This window comes from Heterocephalus glaber, unplaced genomic scaffold, assembly GCF_053883595.1.
Source record: "Heterocephalus glaber isolate CG9 unplaced genomic scaffold, H.glaber_assembly_v1.0 deba00000768, whole genome shotgun sequence".
Classification (NCBI taxonomy): Eukaryota; Metazoa; Chordata; class Mammalia; order Rodentia; family Bathyergidae; genus Heterocephalus; species Heterocephalus glaber.
Genome location: NW_028258162.1, coordinates 3796933 through 3818923, shown reverse-complemented (window position 1 = coordinate 3818923; position 21991 = coordinate 3796933). Strand labels below are relative to the sequence as shown.

Sequence of the window (21991 nt, the reverse complement as noted above, 5' to 3'; positions counted from 1 at the left end):
TGTTTTTCCTCCTAGTATTTGGCAATGATAATATTGAGGGAACTCATGGGAAAATCGCTTCTCCTTTCTGGCCTGCAAACTACCCTCCTTACTCCAATTACAAATGGACAGTAAATGTGAATATGTCTCAGACTATCCACGGTAGAATCCTGGAGATGGACATTGAATCAGCACATAACTGCTACTATGACAAGTTAAAGGTTAGTTTCCATGTGAATTCCATGTTTATAAATTTTGATAGATTTCAAATCCAAATTAATGGCTCTTCAAACAATTGAAAATATATTGGGTGGATGATCTGCCCTAAATCATGATTACTGCCTGCTCATTACCTGTACAAAAGTAATTCTAGTATCTTTTCTTATTTTCTATAGTGTGTTGAAAGGTGTTTTTAGCAGTATTGTACTTATTAGGCTTTGTCCAAGCATGTATGCGTGCAGGTCCTAATTAAGTATTTATTCTATCTTATATCCCATTTTCTTGTTTGCTCCCATGTTCAAGTATTTAAAGGACCATGTGAATAAATATAAAAATTATAGCAATCATTGTCATCCAGACATTGCATACTGTATCAATTCTGGAAATAGTGCCATATTTCTGAAGGTCAAGACCCCATCTTACGCATCTACTTTGCTCAGTGGCTTTGATATGACCTAGTAGATAGATGCCCAATATGTACAAAGATAATTGCTACATAACTTTTAAAAACGAAGTTCAGTAGAGGATTTTTAAATAAATACGTCAGTGAAATTGTTTCCAGTTATTTTGAAACTATCACAAAGTGAGTCTCTAAATATGTAATTAAATATTTTAAACCAAATGAAAGCAACTTATCAGTTGTTTTGAATGTGCTGGGCCCTGTAAGCTGTGACTCTCTGGTTGTATTGATTATTCTTTCCTTCTGTGGAGATATAAACTCTTTCAGGATACCTGTCCACTTTCTCTCATTAAACCTGTTCTTTCCCTTGTTGTTGTCCTTTTTTTCTTCTTAATTGCTTCCTTGTCAAAATCAACTTTTTGAGACCTCTAGAAATTGACAAAGTGGAGGTGTATTTATTCAAAAAACATGCTCCAAAGCATATTTATTAAATATTGTCTCTGTGTAACTATCAAAGTTTCTATTTTTCTACCCATGAATTTTACTTGTAAATCATTCAATATGCTGTATCCTTCAGAGGATTAATATAATTACAATAAAAGTATAAATATTTTGAAACACTTTAAATTATTTGCAATAATATTTTACATTTAAAGACATTATCTGTTTTAAACTGAAGTAAAATGTTACTTGTTTATTTTTATTGTGATAAAATTGTAATACTATAAGGCATCTTTTAACTTTTCTTTTTTAGGAAGAAAAATAGAGATAGTTGCCTATTAACAATGTTCTGTTATGTCTTTTTTATGTGTAGATTTATGATGGGGCTGATACTCATTCTCGCCTAATTGGAATTTACTGTGGTACTGAAACTCAGTCTTTTAGCTCCAGGGGAAATTCTTTGATGGTTCAGTTTTTGTCAGACTCTTCAGTCTCAGGGAAGGGATTCCTTCTGGAGTGGTTTGCAGTAGACAACTCTGTTGGATCTTTACCTACCATCACTCCAGGTGTGTGTTTGGTAATAAATGAAATTCTTTTCAGATCTGGTATGTGGAAGCCACTGTTTCAAAGGGCTCAGTCACAAAAGCACAAGTAAGCATGGGTAAAGCCCCCATACTCCTTCCTCCATATGTTCAGATGTCTTTTCAACTTCATAAATACTTACATGGTGTAAAAATGTTACATTGAGCCTGAAAATGCATGTTTTCCATTAAATTTTCACATAAATTAGATGTTTGATAACCATATAATATTCTACTTATAATTTCCAGAGATGATTTAAGAGATCTCTGAAAATTTGATTTGCAAATACTACACAAGCACACACACACACAGTACTTCAGTATCAACTAATAAAACTATTTTCCCAGGGTTTTATTTTGTTAAAATACCACACACTGAAAATTTTATTAAAACTAAGAAAGCTTAATATTTGAAAATATATTAACATATCAAACATATCATTAACATTACACATGCACATATTTAAGGTAATAAATATTTATTGAGGACATATTATGAAGTAAGAGTCATAAAGTTCTGGAATCATGACATATATACTTCTGAAAATCTATTCCTCTGTAAAAGAGATGAGAACACTGGTAAAAGTTGTTGAAGTTAACTTTTTGAGACCTCTAGAAACTGACTGAGCTAAGGTGTATTTATGCAAGAAAACAGCAGACTCTCAGTAACAGTAGTCAGTGACTTTTCCTACATCCATCCCCTTCTTCTCCCTAGCTTTGGAGTAGCTTTACAACAGCCCCACATCTAAGGTACCTATGAAAACCAGCACCTTAGTAGCTTAGCAGCCATGGCTGTGGGGCATAACAGGACTGGAGCTCCAGAACACTTCCTGTCTCCAAGGAGTTGCCATTATTTGATCTGCCTAGCAGTTTTCTGCAACACTGCATCCTCACATCTAGTCTTCATTTCACCTGAGAGCTCACTCTCCTTAAGCATTTCCTGTTCCTAGGGTGCTTCTGAAAATAGTCAGTGGCAGTTGGCTAACATCACAATTGCATGAAGCAGTGATACCAGTTATAACCGACAAGAAACTGACCAATAAGCATGGAAGAAAGAATTGGGGAATGAGATGTCCACCTGGGGATTTAGGAAGCTCTGGCGTATTTCGGAGACTCCTGAAGGCCACACATGTATACAGCTTTGCATATGCCCAGTTTCTTTGCATATGCTCTAATTTCTCATCTTATATGATCTTGAGTCGATATGAAAGTAGGAAGTGAAAGCTAAGGCAGAGTTATCAATAAAGGAAAGGCAGTAGCAGAAAACCTTGGAAGGTGTTCATTTCCAGAGTCACCAGATTTTTTTTTTTTTGGTACCGGGGATTGAACTCAGGTCCTTGCGCTTGCGAGGCAGGCAGCGGAACCACTGGGCTAAATCCCCAGCCCACCAGATGTTATTTTGAATGTCCAGTTTTTGACAAAAAATTACAAGACATTCAAAGAAGCCAGGATGTTTGGCCCATACAAAGGAAAAGAAGCAAAAGAAAACAAAACAAAACAAAAAAACCACAAAAAATGTCCCAGAGGAACTCAGGATATTGACCTTAATAAAGATTTAAAATCAGGTATTATAAATGTGTTAAAGAACTAAAGAAAATGATATCTAAAGAATTAAGGAAAAATAAGAAAATTATGTCTCGTCAAATGTACATTATTAAAAAGTGATAGAAAAATTTTTTTAAAGAATCAACTAGAAATTTCTGAGTTGATTGTCTATATAAGTAAATATAAAAAACGTTATAAATGTATTTTTGTTTGTAGCTCTTTTCTTCCATCATCTGATTAACAAAGATCATTGGGTAAAGCAATATAGACATTCCTCATTTAATGACCGAATTCTGTTCCACAGCTAGTAAATGAATCAGTTGCTAAACAAGGAATTGTACGTAGTATGAACATTACAATATTCAGAACAAAGAAACAGTCAAAGGAAACTTCAACTTGATGACTTTGCTTTTACTTGCATAACTCTTACATCCAGTGCTGTAATGTATAAAAGAACATAAAACTACAGTACTATACTGTACTGTACAATCACCAAAAACTATTCTACTATATAAACAAAGTATACTGTACCAAAGAAAGACATTGAGGCTTTATAAACAAGGTGTACAGAACTGTACCAAAAAAAGAAAAACACAGATGGGTCATAAGTCTTGAGTGGTGGGTCATAATTCCAAATAGTCATTAAACAGGTAGGTCATTAAACAAGGAATGTCTGTAATTATAAAACTATATCAATAGGCTTCTGATATTTAAATATATAATTTGATGACAATCAATTGCATAAAGGGTGAGGAAGGCAGGAATAGGATTATATAGGATAAATATCTGTAATCTGAAAAATCCGAAGTCTGAAATTGTCTGAAATCTAAAATTTTTGAACACTGGCCAGACTGTCAAAAAGCTTCAGATTTCAGGTTTTATATTTTCATTTTTGGGGATGCTTAGCTAGTGAAATCTTTGTAAACATTCCAAAATCCAAATAACTGTAAAATCTGAAATAATTCTTGTCCCAGGAATTTCATATGATACTTAACCTGTATTATATTAGCACAAAATTCTGTAAATTATTTAAATTGTTAGTATTAATCCAAACTACCTTGTTTTAAATTACATTAGTTATAAATGTCAGAATAACCACTAAAAAATAACTTGAGGACATATAGTAAAATAAACAACAAGTAACATCTTATTCTAGAAAAAATATGTTTAATATTTATTAAGACAGACAGTAACACATTTTGGTGAAGATACAGGAAAACTGAAATCCTTCTGCATTGCTGGTAGGAATGTAAAATGACCTAACTACTTTGTAAAACCTTAGTCCTCAAAAATGTAAACAGAGTTATCTCATTATTTAGCAATTCCTCTCTTAGTTATATACCTAAGAAAAAATTAAAAACATGTCCATACAAAACATACATGAATGTTTATACCAGCACCAGACATACAAAATAAAATATGGAAACAACCCAAATATTCATTAACTGATAAATGGAAAAACTAAATGTATCTATGCAATGGAATATAATTCACCCTTGAAAATAAAATGAGGGAAATACTGATATGGACAACAATATGGATGAAACTTTACACTGATAGGCAAAATTATAGAGACAGAACTAAGATTTAAAGTTTCTGTTTAGGAGGATGAGCATGTTCTAAAATTAGTGAAGATGTTTGCACGATTTTTTTAATATAGTAAAAATGATCAAGATATACAGCTTAAAAAGGACATATAGTGTGCGTGTTATACTGAAAGAAGGCTATTACTGAAAAAAATGTATGTACAGATAGATATTCCTCATATAATGACCTACCCGTTTAATGACTGTTCAAACTTACAACCAGCGTGCCTTGTTTGGACTTAACAACCTGTCTTTTTTTTCTTTTTTTGCATAATCCTGTACATCTTGTTTAGAGACCCTCAATCTCTTTTTTTGTGCAGCACACCTTGTTTGTTTATACAATAGTGTAATTTTTGGTGATTGTATAGTCCAGTAGAGTACTGTAGCTGTATGTTCTGTTACACAATACAGCACTGCATGTAAGAGTTATGCAAATGAAAGCAAAGTCATCAATTGCAGTTCCTTTGAGTATTTCTTTGTTCTCAGTATTGTAATGTACATACTACATACAATTCCTCATTTACCAACCAATTCATTTAACAACCTGGTAGCAGGAATGGAACTCTGTAATTAAATGAGGAGCATATGTATTAAATATGTGTCTAAAAATAAAGGCTGCAGTTTTGCTTATATTTTTTAAATTTTTCAGCTTATAAAGGTGACTTCAAAATTACCTAGATATAAATAACACAACAAATAGGTCTACTAAGAGAAATATGTGAAACATGAGTGTAATTCCCCAGACAGGTGGGGAGAATCCTCTACGTGTATTATTTATGCTTAACAAATAATCATCATTCAATAATAAGTAAGTAGTGTGACAGAATTATGGTGAAAAGAACCATAATGTATTTTTCTTCTACAAGAGATGAACTTCAGAAATCATTATTGATTTCTTTGAGAAAGTTATTTCTACTGTTTTTTTTAAACATAGAGCTATCACTTTAAAGTACAACAGTACTAGTTGCTTTCCCATTGCAGTTATTTCAGAGATGTTGCCTTTCATTCTCCAGGTGCTTGTGGAGGGTTCCTGAGGACTGGAGACACGCCGGCCTTTCTCTTTTCCCCAGGCTGGCCTGGGAGATACAGCAATGCGATGGATTGTTCATGGCTTATCCAGGCTCCGGGTTCCACTGTGGAACTCAATATCCTCTCGATGGACATCGAATCTCACCAAATGTGTGACTATGACAGTCTCGTGATAAGAAATGGTGAGAAACACTGGAAAGAAAACTGTTTTCTAACTCTGGGACACAGTTAGTATGCAATTACCATCGCACTTGCTCATTGCCTCTGTTCTTTTGTACATAATTTGATAGATTCCAAGATCAGTGAAGCCACTGAATATTGAAAATAGCTGCACTTTCTGGAAAATGTAAGGCAAATAGTAAATTGCCTGTCACAAAATGTCAAGAATACTAGAACATCCCTAAGAGAAAAAAAAAAGCTTATTGAGAGGCCTAAGTAGGAGATAATAGTCTAAAATTTCAAATTGTGCTACTATTTTTTTAAGTTGAGAAGTCTTGTGGATAAAGATTGACATTTGATATCTATGGATTTAAGATCCTAATGAAAAAGGTCTTTATAATTGCAGTGTATCCATTTCTTCTTGTCCCCTGATTCTGTGGGTGGAATAGGTAGTACTAGGAGGTGATATTTCCGCACATTTTCTTGTGTACAGAGGTGTGGCGTTGTTATGCAGTAACCCAGGTCCTGGACAGTGCTAACATGCATCATGCACAAAACTGTGCTTCGCAGGTGACATGGGCTGGAATGAAGGAGAATGACAGGAAGGCTACATCTTCCATGTCTGCAGATTCTCACTAAAAGCCAACATGTACTTGCATTTGGTCCACAGATTATTATTTTTTTTTGCTTAAATTCTTTTATTGGTACGTTTTAGGTGTACAGTACATTTACATTTATCACTGGGTGCTTGTACCTGAACATGATGAATCTTGGTTCTTATTTTTTCCCCATTACCTGTGCGCCCTTCACCCCCTCCACCCTTCCCTATTTACATAGACTTTGTTCCCATTATTTTTTCTCATAATTTTTCCTTTCCCTTCTTCCCTTTCCCCTTGCCCTCCCACTTCCCCTACCCCTGTGGACCTCTTCTTCCTATTTCACATTATCAATTATTCATTTTAATCATTTTAATCCTTATTTACACTTTCAGTTTCTCACACTAGAGAAAGACTGCCTCCTCCCAAGTGAGAAAAATCAGCTGGTGAAGATGCTTTATTTTCCATCTTCCAGAGGCTGAGTACTAAGTAAAGACCCAAACCAACCACACAAACACAATGAAATGAGAGACACTAACTTTCCCTCTTTCTCTGTCAGCAATCAGGTATCTGCACATTGATTGCCCCAGAACTGTTCTTTTCAGATATTAAGACATTCCTGTGGATGTTTAAGTTTTGTAATGAAATGAACATGTCCTTGCACATCTATTCTGAGTGTTCAGAATCGAACAGAAGCCTTAAAAACAATCCTCAGTAGATAGTTGGATCAGTGAAGTAAGAGGTGTGATCAAAAAATTAGGTGAATATCTGAATTTTTTTTTTTTTAACTTATTATAGTAAAAGACACATTGCCATTAAAACCCCTCAAAATATTCCCCCTCATTTTGAACACACTTATTCCATATTTCTTGCCACCTTCTGGAGCAGTTCTGGAAGTCCTCTTTCATGAGTGTTTGCAGTTGTGCTGCTTGCTGTAGCTGCTTTGAGGTCCTGAATTGATTCCGAAGTTGCATGGTATGGTATCAGATTAAGTGAATAAGGTGAACACAGACACATCTTAATGTTTGTACGAGCTTGCCTTTCCACTGGATGTATTTTTATCATACCTTGTAAAGACACTCACAAAGGAGCACTTACAGAACTGCTTCAGAAAGTGGCAAGAACGAAAGGGTAAGTGTGCTCCCAGCCAGGGAAGTTTTTTCAGGGGGGATTGGTGGCAATTGGCCTTACAGTAATTCATTTTTAAATTTAAACTTTCACCATATATTTTGATCACTCTTTGTAAATTATAGGTGTTCTTTAAAAAGCACATTCTGTGGAGTGGATTTTTGTTCCATCCGTAGCTTCTGCTGGAAGCATAGACTCTAGAGAGCATGCCCTGTCTTCTTCACGTGCCCTCACACAAGCTGCTAAATGGCTCCAAGCCTGCTCTCTTGCTACCGGGTTACCCACTAACTAATCAACTTATTAATCAACAAGTAGTTATTTAGAGATAAGCATTGATTCACCAAAGAGTCTAGAGGGAAGTTTAGAAAATAAAGCTAAGTCAATAGATCTAATCCAGTATTGCTAAGGGATAAAATATATACTTGTGAGATAAAGACATTTAAAAAAACTTCAGCTGGGCACGGTGGTGAACTGTAATCCCAGCACTCTGGGAGGCTGAGGCAAGAGGGTGGTAGGTTTGAGCCCAGCCGGGGCAGTTCAGCAACTTGGTCAGTTCCTCTCTCAAAAAGAGCGGGGAAGGACAGGGAATGTCTCTCACTGCAAGGCCTGCGATTCAGTCCCCAGCACCTCAAAACCACCACCACAATGACAAACTTTAAACTTTCATACTGCATGTTATTAGAGAATACATCAAAAAATAATATTGGACAAAATGTATGCCAAAATAACGTAATGAAGATAAGTTCAAAAGGAGTTTAAGAGGTAAACTTGAATAGCTTGAATTGTAAAAAAAAAACAAAACCAACTCAAAAGTTTCCAGAGTTGATAAACCCTCCAAAGAATGCCTCTGGAAGCATCTTAAAAATATTGATATGTACAACTGAGCCATTACATTCATAATCACAGAAATAGAAAATGACTTGTTTCCTAAAGTTAATAATGAATGAATTTTAAGTAGTTGTCTGTGTTTAAAAGGAGACATTTTGTTGACTGTGTAAAAAGGGAAATTTCCTCATTTCTCAAATTCTAGTCTTTCTTTTTTGTAAGTTGAAATTTATTAATTTCCTGCTTCCTGGAAAACAGTACATTTTCCCAGCCAAGGAATCCAAACCCGCCATGATCTGCTTTGCCCCATTCTGGCCTCTGGTCTCTGGTCTCAGTGGGGACGGTGGCTTTGATGGACACGTGTCTAAGAGAAGTGAAGGAAGAAGGTGCATGAGTAAACTGGCTCTCCCGTGTCTCTTTCCGGAGGACGCACTTGCTGCAGCTCTCTTTCCTCATCCCCCACAAAAGTCTGCTCCTTTTATGATACAATAAATAAAATACCAAAAAGAAGTTTTTACAACTTGCAGTGAGCTGAAGAAAGAGCCATATAAGTTACACACATCTTGCTCAGTGACCTCTTAATGTTAGTTAGGAGCTGAGGGTTAAAAACCACCTTTTCTCTCTCCTTTAGATGCTTAACCTTCGACAATCTGCGGTCAGAGTCTCTGACACACGTAAGCACAGGGCCTCGATCACTTCCTGGTCTCATGTACTCTGACTTTGAGTTTTCATGCCAGGAAGAACTGGCAGCCAGTTTTTAGAAAGATCCTGGGAACTGTCCAAGGGGTCTTTATCGACAAGGGTAAAGAAGGGTGCAGGCAGCCCCGCAGCAAGCTGGAGCCAGAAGGAGGCAACCTTGTGCGTCCTTTGTGAGAATCCTCTTATCTCCTAGGAGCTCCAGTGTTCCCAGAAAACTGTGTGTGCCTCTTTGGCTGGGTTGCAAATGATGGTGGGGTAGACTCTTAGGACACCGTATTTTCATGTTGATGTTTCCTTTCTTGGTCACAGGAGACAATGACGAGTCCCCACTGCTGGCAGTTCTCTGCGGAACACAGATCCCTGGGCCCATCCGGTCCACTGGAGAGTACCTGTCCATCCACTTCTCCTCCGACCTCAGCATCACCAGGGCAGGCTTCAACGCGTCCTTCCACAAGAGTAATGTGTTCAGACAAATCTCCCCTCGCCTTCCCTTCCCTCTCCTCTGCCTTCTCCTCTTCTCCTTTCTCTTCTTGCTCCCTGATGCACTGTGCTCATTTTTCCATGCCAGGACTGGTTATAGGCCACTGGGCACAGGTCTCTGCCACTTCTGGATACCTGTCCTGTGTTGAGTACCGAGTCCTGATACAGAGCACTGTGGCTAAGATGTAGAGTTCTCTTGCCATCAGGGCTCAGAGTGGGGTGGGGCATGTCGCCCTCAAAGAGATGTGCTCTTGGTAGGCACAAGAATGATCTTTTCATCCTAGCTGAGGGCTGCAGCTAGAAGAGAATAGGTATCCATAACACATCAAAGGGACAATAAGTCAGTTATTCTTTAATACAGGAAATAACCAGGGAACACATTATGTAAGATATCTTCATGAATGGCAGTAAGAGGTCCGTATGAGGATTGGCAGTAAGGGCTTCTTGCTGTTGAAACATGAAATTTGATGAGTCAGATAATGTGTACAGTATGTGGGGTCTACTGCATGTGGTATTTCAGGACTTTCAAAATGTGACAACATGTGAGGCCTAATAACTTTAAATCTAAACTAGATTGAAATAGTACATGGACTACTGAAAGACTTTCATGTATGAAAACCACAATTTTAAAGTATTCTCAATAGCATATTAAAAATAGATCTCAATTTTTACTCTTCTATGTGACTTTTATAAAGTATGGAACAAATGAAGAAAAATTACCTTCCTCTGGCTCAAGGGAAGCAACGCATATAGTGGTTTACAAAAATGAGCCTCGGGGCCAGGATTTAGCTCAGTGGCGCTGCGCTTGCCTTGCAAGTGCAAGGTCCGGAATTCAATCCCCAGTACCGGGGAAAAAAGTGGGCTTTGGAATTAGATCTACAACAAATTTCCATCTCTGCAATTTAACTAGTTGCATGAACTTTCCTGTCTCACTGATGAGCTGCACAGTCCTGGACAACTCACAGATTAATGCCTGCTCTCTTCATCTCTTCCCCCAAATCCCAACCTTGCTCTGTCACCTGCTGTCATATGTATGCATGTACACATCAGCACTTTTCACATACAACATACATATAACAGGTGCATAGGTATGTAGTGAATGTAGAACCATGGTGACAAACGCGTTCCTATACATACATGCGCATATATAGGTATATAATATACGTATGTATATGTGTGTATGAAATATACATGTTCAACAGTTGTATGTCTAGAAAGTATTCCACAGTTAATGTGTCAAGACAAACTCTTGGTCCTCCTTTTCCTATCCCCACACACTTGCCCATTCCACATTCTCCACAATCTTAGCAAACGAAAGTACATTCTTCTACTTAGTACATTCTTCTATTTAGCTTCTACTGAAGCTAAATATCTTGATGTCATTCTTGACTCCTTTTCCTCAAATGGTATGTCCTAATCGTCCACAGTCCCAGTGGTTCTATGTAGAGAAGAATGTTGTCTCAGAGCAAGTTGAACGTAGAAGGAACTCTGGGGAAACGTTCCCAGGAACAGCAGATGTTCTCTCGCATGGGAGATAACATCCAGGGAGCATTGCATGCCATGCTCCTTCTCTTTCAGGAACCTTGACACCCAAGGGTGTGAGTATTCTGCTCTGGGAAAGCTCGAGATTAGATATGAAAGCTTTCAAGATGTTATTCCTAAAAAACACCTTCAAGGCCTTGGTTGTAATCTCTCACGTTTCTCACACTCGCATTGTGCACCACCTCAATAAAAGACATGGGCAGCAGAGGCAAGCTGCTGTTTCGCCTTGTGAGCTGCAGCCCTCTGCTCGTCCACTTAACTGCATTCTCGTGGCCTGACTCTTCTTCGCATCTCGCATGACTCCAACAGTTCTACCTCACAATACATCTAGTTTCCAACCACTTTTCTCCATTTCTTCTGTTGCCATCCTTCTCTGTGCCTCTGTAATCTCCTCGTAGTCTCAGACAATCCTGTCCTCTTGGATCTTCTGCTTCTGCTTTTCCCTGCCTCGCCCCGCTGTGTAGTTCGAGTGCTGTGGACAGTGGACACCTTATAATTGAAATCCGATGATACCACTCAGATGCTTAAAGCCTCAGTCCCTTCCCCTTCTTACTCTGAATAAGTCCTCTGCTTCCTGCATGAGCCAGTCATGCTACCTTTGAGATCTCCCATTTGATCTCATCTATTCTGGCTTTCATGATGTGCCTCTTAACATATCAAGTCTTTACACTGCTTTCTGCCCTGAGATATGCTTCTCCCACAAGACCACCGAGCACGATTTCTCACTTCACTCAAGTGTCTGCCAGATGTTGCCACAATACCTTCTCTAACCTCGCCTTTTTCTTTGTACCTTTCACTTTCTATGTAGGTTCTGTAACTATGTAACATTTTATATTTGTTTACTGCATGTTGTCCTCATTTATAAAGTAAGATGTATATTACTTACCTCTATATCTGAGATCTTAGCAACAACACCTTGAGGACCCAATAGCATGTGTTTATTCAATGACTATTCTGGTAATCATTTCCTACAGTTTGATTGCAGTTAGTCTCAAACCTCACTTATATTGCCTGTACTTTGAAGATCTCCAAGGAGAGCATTAAAAACCCAGTTGCCAATGTCATTTAAATAATCTACCTTTCTTTCTTCTTGGGAAGGCTGTGGTGGATATCTACACGCAGACAGAGGGATTATCACATCTCCCAAGTACCCAATGCCCTACCCTCCCAACCTCAACTGTTCTTGGCATGTCCTGGTCCAGCCTGGTTTCGTCATCGCTGTCCACTTTGAAGAGCCCTTCCAGATTCCAAGTGGAGATGCTATCTGCAGCCAGGGGGATTATTTGGTGGTAGGTCTTACTTGCCACTTCAATTAGAAAACAAAGTGATGATTTTTCTCTCTTGGATCATAAATTGGTAAAACTTTTTCACTCCATATCTCACATTCTAAAGGAGTTTATGCAATTTTAATATGTCTTTCCAGCTGAAAAATGGACCAGATATCTATTCTCCACCTTTGGGAACCCAAGGAAGAAATGGTCGTTTCTGTGGCGGTTATCCCTCATCAACTCTGTTCACCTCGGATAATCAGATGTTCGTTCAGTTTATTTCTGATAATAGTAATAATGGAGGGCGAGGATTTAAGATGAGATATGAAGCAAAGAGTTTAGGTAAGTATTTCCACTAGGAAATATATTTGCACTTTTTCTGCAATTGTTTGGCTTTCCTTGATTAAGTGAATTTGCAAAAAAAAAATAAATTTTCCTTTTCTGAACTAAAGGTAATAGCATTAAGAATAGCTACTTATAATTAAGCATTTACTCTGTAATTGATACATTAAATATCTCAACATGGTACTTTTTAAGCAAAGTATCTTATTTCCACTTTACAGGTCAGTAAAATGAAGGTTTAGACTTTTCCAAGTTGACTTCCTAGTTAGTGATTAAAGTGAAATTTTCCATGTGTATAAATTAAACTGATTTTATCGTAATGCCTGACATTTCTTAGACTTTTATATTATAAAATGTCTAATTGTTATGTAAACCTAGTTATAGAAACATTGTAAGGGTTATGATTGCCTTATTTTATAATCATTTGTGTGCTTCCTTTTAAATGAACCCAAATCCTCTGATTCTATTATTATTCATTTAATTATTCTACATTACAGCAGCGATCTTTATTTAACTACCTTTACTTAATTATATTTAATTCTACTGCAATTATTGATTTTTGTGACATTTTCTCTTTAATGAGGTTTAATTGAATAAATAAATACACAGAGCTTCACAAACAGGGAATGGTGTTAGTGGTAAGCAAAAGCAATAATAAATCTTTGTTTGCCTCCCCTGCTGGCTAACACAGATTTCAGGTTGATTTTATGACTTTAATCCCAGATTCTCAAGTACATTTAAAAATACATGTTAGTTTCAGTGAAACCATACATTTTATTATACATTCCCCCAGATATGACAATTGAAAATGTTAGCATCGTCTCTTCATTTTGGAAAAGGAAAAGAAGTATAAAGTTCCCCATCAACTGTCACACACACGAAAACATCTACTAGCTTGAGTAAGGTCCAAGATGACAAGTGATGTCCTTCTGTCACCTGCCAGCACATGCAGCTCCGGTGTGGGGGCTTTAACAGTTGTGCAGTCACCAGCAGCATTGCTCAACCTATTGGGAGCTTTCCTCCCTGCCCCACACCATGCGCGCCCCGCTCTGTGGCTGAATGGAAGGAACAGAGAATAAAAGATCTCAGTAATAATGTTCATATGGCTGTTGCACTTGGCATGGAATGTAACGGGCAAATTGCCTGGTGGAATTCAGGTTGGAGGTCATATATTTTCAGTGGCAGTAGCTTCCTTGAATGGCTTGAATTGAAAACATGCACAAAACAGAAATTTTTTTTTTTTGGTACCGGGGATCGAACTCTGGACCTTGCGCTTGTGAGGCAGGCAGCGGAACCACTGAGTTGAATCCCCAGTCCCAAAACAGAAATTTTGCAAGAGGAATTTGAAGGAAAGACATGGACCAAGGTTTCTAAAGGCTGTCAAAGGGGTGTGTGACTCAGGGTTTCAAAGATGAGGAAATTCTGGGTAGTGACACAATTCAGGGTATGACCACAAGAGGCTGTGACAGAGGAAATAAACATTGCTTGCATTTAGTAGGTCAAGTGTGTGTGTGGCTGAGTCATCGAATGGGTTCATTTCTTTGACATTGTAAATGTGTTAACTCCTGCCTCATTTATTTGCAAAAATTACCAAAGAGTATTTATAGATGAAAGGAAAGTATTTTTATATAATATTTCGGTTTTTAGAAAGGAAGTATAAAGAACTCCTTTATCTTTTTGCAAAAAAAAGGCTAATAAATTCCTTCATGTTATCCATCTCTTGGCCTTCAATCTAAATCATAAAGAAATATAGTGAATGGATATCTACAGAGTTGTACACGTACTTATCTGCTTATGAAGATCACAGCTCTGCTTCATTCCCCTGAGCAGCCAGTGGCAGTTATAACTGCTATTGTACTTACAGGCTCATCTAACTGGGGGGTGTGTATTTGTGCTTCTGTGATGTTCTCATGCATGTTCAGTGTATCCTATTCCACCGGCTTTCAGGAAGAATGACATTTTCAATAAGAATAGATGGCTTGGCAAATTAAAAAGTGACATGCCTGGTAGCTTCCTCAGTGGCAAATTCAGAATTTATTTACTTAAAAAGAAAATGAAGATAATTCTAGATGAAAGTAAAGTGAGACTGGAAATACAGACAAATTAACTTTTAAAAAATGATTGCAGGGCTGGGGATTTAGCTCAGTGGTTTCGCTGCCTGCTGCACAGGCTCACGGACCTGAGTTTGATCCCTGGTACCAAAATAAAATAATAATAAAAAATGTTTGCAGCAGTTGACTGTGTCCTCCCTCACCAGACTAGAGATTGATTTAACCATGTTTCCTGATAGCCTGTGGGGGTTACATCTACATCCACGATGCTGATTCGACTGGATATGTGACCTCCCCCAACTACCCTAACAATTACCCACCGCATGCTGATTGTGTCTGGATCATATCTGCTCCTCCGGGAAAGAGCATAAGGATACAGTTTGAAGATCAATTCGATATTGAAGATACACCCAAGTAGGTCACTTCCACTTTGATTTTCTCCTAACCAGAGTGAGTATTTTTTATCTGTCACGTCTCAGAACCATTTATTTCTTCTTTTCTTAGCAGTTCACACTGCACAGGGAATCTAGGAACAAAGGGCCAAGCTTAATGCACCCATCCTGGAAAGTTCACCAACAGCCGCCCTTTCATCAGCTGAGTGGATTATGTACAGATACTGTCACTGGTGACCCCTGACACATCCTCTCAGAGACACCAAGGGTGGTGTCTCAGATTTAGGTTATCTGTCCTTCCTCCCCAGGAAAATATAGTGCCTCTGCTAGATGAGTATTTATTTGCCCAGCCTCATATGCAGTGTCATAGGTGATAAAATACCTGTTTAACAAATGGCAATATATGTGATGTGGTACCAGGGGTCACCAGTGTCAGAAACAGCACGAAGCAAGGACAATACAATTTCCCAGTCTCGATTTAATACAGATCCTGAAAGGGTTACAGCCCAGAGAATATTTCTTACAACGCTGAAGACAAAAGAAAATTCTAATCTGTAAAAACAAAATGGAACAAAAAATCTGATATGATTTTCCCTTTCATTTAACAGAAGTGTGATACAGAACCAAGATACAAGAACTTTGTATTGATTTCTGGGCATGAGCTATAGCACCGTTCTTCCACTCACTGCACATTAATTGTCTGGTCTGGCTTTCTCAGGAAACATTAGGTGAAGACTTGCCCTGTTTATGGACACAGACAATTGCAGCTGAGACTCTCCATTAGCTCTGGTCCCAGAGCTGCCAAGAAAGCATTCTTAGCTTTCTCCTGTGAAACTTATCAAATGATCATGTGAAACAGTACTGGCTTTGTTGAAGTCCACAGGGATTAATTTGAAAATGGCTTTTATATTTGTAAAACTAATACAGAATATGGAAGGCCAGCGAACTTTCTCCTGTGTAGTACCTGTAAAACGTGTCTTCCTAGCTTCTAATGAAAAGACTGTATTAGCATTAGAAAATATACAGCGTTTTAAAGTGACATGAAGCGTAAACTGGCTGTGCCATAGTGCCTTATGATACAAAAAGGATGACTTTATAGTACCCTTGCAGAAGCTGGTGAAATCTTCATTATCAAAAATAAATCAAAGCAATTGGCTTTATAAACTTAACTGAGTTTTTTCTTCTCACTTTAGCTGCTTTTCCAGTTATCTTGAGTTACGGAATGGAGGCAGTTCAAGTTCACCAGTACTTTCCAAATTTTGTGGGATGTCTTTACCCGGTAGCCAGTTGTCCTCAACAGAGCTTATGTATCTGAGGTTCCAGTCCAACAGTTCAACTCACACAGGATTCAAGGCCAAGTATTCTATGGGTAACAGGAGTTTCAGATATTAAACATGAAAGTTGTAGTACAATGAATATATTAAAATTTTTAAATATGTCTTTTAAAAATAATTTTTAATTATTTTGTTGTGTTATTTTGTGTTTATTTTTAATTGTTATTGTGTCTTAATTTTATTGTATTTAAAATTTTTATTTTACCTGCCTTATACTGAGGATTATTTTGGACTGGGGATTTAGCTCAGTGGTGCCACCGCCTGCCTTGCAAGCACAAAGTCCTGAGTTCAATCCCCAGTACCAAAAAAAAAAATACTTTAATGATAGAAATAAGTAAAAAGTGTAACTGTTTAAAGTCATAGTCATTTATCCATTTTAATTTCTTTTTTCCCTGTCATCTTAAAACAATATAAAAAAGTATAAAAAGCAAATATATTACTTCAGGGTTTTGATTTTCTTATTTTAAAAATGAACAATAACTTCGAGTATTGCATATTCCCTCTAATATTGTTACAGTGGCATTTGATTTAGTATCTTGTGGGTCTGGACTTGATCTAAACAAATATTTAATTGAACAAAATGTCAGAAAGTCTAGCTGTAATAATATTTAACCTACACCATTGGTCATTTTATGTCCTGAGTCAAATGTATGTAATTCAATATAGTTATCACATCCAGCTAATGAGAAATAATTGGATGATAATTTTCCAGACCCTGTTACTGTAGTACAATGTTTATTTGATAAACTACAAATGGCAGGCATCACTGATGAGCTTGTAGCTCAGTTTGGACAGTCTTTAGAATCAGCCCAGGACACGAAGCAGCCCATATCAACCTATCAGTTAGTTCTTGAAATGAAATACACTTGCAACTAATAGCACTCCTATAGTACCCCAGGAGAATTAATGTGACATTACAGAATATACCGTTCAGTAGTCATCTTCCCTTTCCTGTTATTGACTGGACTGGTATGATCTCGCTTTTCATCAACAGTATATTTCAGATAATAAGGAAAGTTCTTGTCAAGCATGTTCAGCATTATTAAAACTTCATATTCTCATACTTTCAAACATTCTGGTTTAATCAGAACAAAGTCTGCAATAGAACATTATACTTTCTGTTTATTGCAGCCCAGTGTGGAGGAACAGTAACGGGACAAAGTGGCAGCATTGAGAGCATTGGCTACCCCACGCTTCCATATCCAAATAATTTATTTTGTCAGTGGCAGCTCCAGGGCCTCCCAGGACACTACCTCACCATCCATTTTGAAGATTTTAACCTTCAGAATTCCTCAGGCTGTGAAAAAGACTTTGTGGAGATCTGGGAAAACCTTATCCCTGGTCAGTGAAAAGTATCTGCTCTCTATCGGGGTGTTTATGTTCACATGTGCTTACTCAGCGCCTGAAATTTCTTTATCTCCAAGAAAGACCCAAGTGTGTTTACTGTCTGTGGAGAAGCTCCGTCAGTTCTCTCCCAGGACGCTACCGCTTCGCAAGGGATGCCCAAGGCCCGGGTGTCATTCTGTAGCTCTTCTGGGAGGTCACAGAAGGGCGTCTTCCTCCTGTTGAGACCCTTCGCTGCCACATGCAGTTAGTGGGTGGAGACCTTGTTTAATGGGGAGAGGAAAGGATGGTGCACATTCCCTGGTAATAGGAGATTCACACTGGTCACTGCTGACTCCACCCAACTGGTTAAGGTTAAGCCTGAACCAGTTAGGCGGGCCTTCCTGAGTGCTGAGACACTCTTCTCCTAATTGGTTGCGTTTTTAGAAACGCATCTTCATATACTTGAATATGTTAACTTTTATTCATGATTTTTTTCCTTTTCTTGACGGAGGATACCATTTCTTCACGGGCGGGGCGTTGTCTTTTATTATTTTCTTTGTAACTGTGCCGCAACGCAAGTAGTGAATCAATTACATGAATATATTCTTCCATCCTCACAGCACGTCTTCTGGGTAGATACTGTGGAAATGCCATTCCTCAAAGCATAGACACCTCTAGCGATGTTGCCTCTGTCAGGTTTGTCACGGATGACTCACTTACTGCCCCAGGGTTCAGGCTGTGGTTTGAATCCAGCCTGGCAGGTGAGTCCATTGGTTCATTCAAAAAACCCCATTACTGATCGCCTACAACACTATGCTGGGCACTGAGGTTATAACCGTTTGGAAAACCAAATGTAATCCTGTCTTGTTGGCCCTTATGGTTAGTGAAGAGGTGGACATTGATCCCAGTCACACCAGTGAGTGAAAAATTCCCACTGTGATAAGTGCTACAAAAGGAAGAGATGCAATGGAGATGAGAATTGTACTGTGATGTCCAGCTTAAGAAAATAGCCCCTCGGTGCCAGGGTTACTCAGAATTCACATTCCCAAATTCTCTGCCAGACACAGGTGAAATAAAGATCATGTCTAGCGAACCTGAATAATTACTTTAGCCTTCTTACATTCCCTGTATGTAATAGCCTTTCATATATCTTGGGCCACAAGGATAATTAAAGTGCTGCCTAGTGGAGTATTGTCCATGAAAGCAAAGATTAAATGTTAATAGAGATAAGAAGAAAATATCAATGGTCTCTAAAAGCGTTCACAAACATATGGTGATAAATAAGGGCCACCATTTCATCTAGGGGGAGAAGTAAATATTAATTTCCCTATGAAAGGAATTATTTTATGGATTGGAATTTTTCCTGCTCTCCCCCACCCCCTTTCAGAGTGTGGTGGGGATCTACAAGGCCCCACTGGAACATTTACTTCACCCAACTACCCGAACCCAAACCCTCACGGCCGGGTCTGCGAGTGGAGAATCACTGTGCAGGAAGGCAGGCAGGCCACCCTGACTTTCAACAACCTGAGGCTGGAAGCTCATCCATCCTGCAGCAACGAGCATGTGATTGTAAGTGTTCTGTGCAGGCAGTGATATTACACTCCATGTTGAGGGAGCCTATGGACCCATAAATCATCGCCAGAAAACTAGGTCAGAATAGTGCCATCTATGCTACTATGTCTCAGACAAATTCCAAACATTATTGATAGGACAGAGTCACCATAAACTGCCAAAGTAATTACAAAACCTGCTTTAAGAGACTGTACGCTGTCACTGCATACATCAGGATCACAGGTAGGATAAAAGGGATCATTGCATACGGCAAAAGTGAGTACACAGAGAAAAGTGAAGCACAAGGCAGCACACAGCTAAAGGAGACCAGAGTCACAGAACAAGCCACGGTGAAGATGCTTAAGCAGATGAGGGCTCCCATTCTCTCTCCCTCCTCTCTGCGCACGCGCTCGCCCCCCCCCCCAGGAATTGAACCCAAGGCCTTCTCACTGAACTGCATCTCCAGCCTCCCACACATACACACCTATTTTTAGACAGGATCTTGCTAAGTTGCTAAATTGCCCAGGTGGGACTCAAATTTTGTGATCCTCCTACCTCAGCCTTCCAGAGTGCTAGGATCTCAGGTGTTTGCAACCACACCCAGATCCAGTCTTATTTTAACCCCCCCTCTGCCCCCCACTGGCTAGGTCCAGCATCCTGACCTCTGTTCCTTGAGTGTTGTAAGATGCTCTCACACTGGGCCTTCACACTGACTTTTGCATCTGTCTGGAATGCTCCTTCCCTGATGGCTGCCTGGTTCATGTCTTCACTTTCTTCAGGTCTCTGCTCCAAGGATCTTGACCCACAAGGTCTTCTCAAAGTACCCTACAGTAAACCCACCCCACCTGGCCTATCTCTTAACACTTCATTTTCCCAGCACTTCACCCCAACTCCCACACTTTGTATTTATTTGTTCATCTATCTATTGCCTGTTCCTTCCACTAGAATATAAACTCCACAAGGGCAAGCATTTATTTTATTCACAACTAATCTCCAATGCCTGTACATTATGACTTTATAACACTATGCATTTCCTTGTCTTGGTTAATTTCTTTTCAGTGGAGCAAATTCACCTATAACTCCCAAGGGAAATGAGTGTGGGTGATAGGTTTTTGAGAACCCATATACCTGAAACTATCCTCTTTAGCCATCATTATTGAATGTACATACTCAGCTGTTACATATACTCATACATGTGAGTATATTAACTATCATTTTGAAATTTTATATCCCTTCTTTTGGAGTCATTTTCCTTTAAATTCCTATCTCCTATTAACATCTACTGGCTTCTACCTTTTATATTAGACTTTTCTCTGGATTCTGATGATCATTGACTGCTCATTCATGTTAAGCATGAAGTATGAAAACCTTGATTGAGATCACTGCATTCATCGCTGCAGCTGTTAACTTGTGGGCTTCATAGAAAGTACCAGAGGGTGGGGCTTGGCTCTTTAATTAGGGATACCTATGAATGTCATATCTTCAGGTCTTTTCTTTTGGAGAGGTAAAATTATAACAAAGAGTCATTTTCAAAAGTAATTTCTTTCTGAGTCTTTGGTGTGAAGTCCACTTTCCTTTTCTTTAAAATATTTGTATATGTTCTATGTTTGTTTTTTCCTCTGCCCTCTGCTCCAGATAGGGTGTGTGGATTGCCTTTTGCTCCCTTCTATTTACTTGAACACTTACCACAAAGGAAGGAAGGAGGGAAAGAAGGAAGAAAGGAAAGAAGGAAGGAAGGAAGGAAAAGAGGCAGAGAGGAAGGAAACAAACCCTTTTAAAGATCTGCAGATGGAGCGGGGCTGCTTACCTAAAACCTTTCCCAGCTGGACCAAACCTAAAATTCCTCCAAACCCAGATGCCTGTCTCCCTCTGTTCAGACAGAGAAAACAAAAAGCTACACCACATAGTGTCAGATTTTGTTCTTGCTCATAACAAATGCTATGTCCTGAATCTCACGTGTCTACTTCTACTCAGTTATCTTCTGGGAGTTGTAGTTTCTGAGCACAAGAAGGATTAGAGGACCAGAATGGGAATAGCGCTCTGGTTGCTTCTCAAGGCAGCTGTCCATGTGATTGAAGGACGACTGTCCAAGTTTTAGTCATTGTGATTCTACACCAGGGGCAGCACGGGCAGGGATGAAGGCCACAGGTCATGGTTTGCAACGTGTCTCAGTGGCCTCGAGTTGGTTATAATCCCCTTTCATTCTGAGTATGTATTGCCCATTCTTGTTTTCAGTATGACTGAAATGTTTGTCACCTTTCTGGTTCTTTCTACTTCATTTCAGGGTTTGAAGCCTACTTCAAATATCCCTTGTTCTTTGATCATCCACAAATTGCAAATCTCTGTATTCTAGTGGTCTCAATCTGGAAAAGGGCATCCGTATATGCCTGGGAGCGTGCTGTGCTGATGTCCAAGATAGTCTGAATGGGTGATTAGCAGGCAGTGGCCTTGTGTCTGCTCAATAAGTGATATACAATTTTTGTCTGGTCTTGAAATTTTAAAGCAGAAGCCCCCAAAG

General features: G+C 38.7%; 1 protein-coding gene across 1 annotated transcript in view; it reads left to right on the top strand.

Annotated features, from left to right (window-relative positions):
* Cubn (cubilin) overlaps positions 1–21991 on the top strand; it is a 259007-nt gene that overhangs the window by 167572 nt on the left and 69444 nt on the right. The window contains exons 38-48 of the mRNA XM_004859974.4: positions 16–200; positions 1413–1605; positions 5765–5962; positions 9497–9643; positions 12308–12498; positions 12633–12819; positions 15110–15284; positions 16456–16631; positions 17728–17937; positions 18543–18683; positions 19310–19491. Of these exons, the coding sequence (XP_004860031.1) occupies positions 16–200; positions 1413–1605; positions 5765–5962; positions 9497–9643; positions 12308–12498; positions 12633–12819; positions 15110–15284; positions 16456–16631; positions 17728–17937; positions 18543–18683; positions 19310–19491 (1985 nt within the window). The remainder of the gene's footprint in view (positions 1–15; positions 201–1412; positions 1606–5764; positions 5963–9496; positions 9644–12307; positions 12499–12632; positions 12820–15109; positions 15285–16455; positions 16632–17727; positions 17938–18542; positions 18684–19309; positions 19492–21991) is intronic.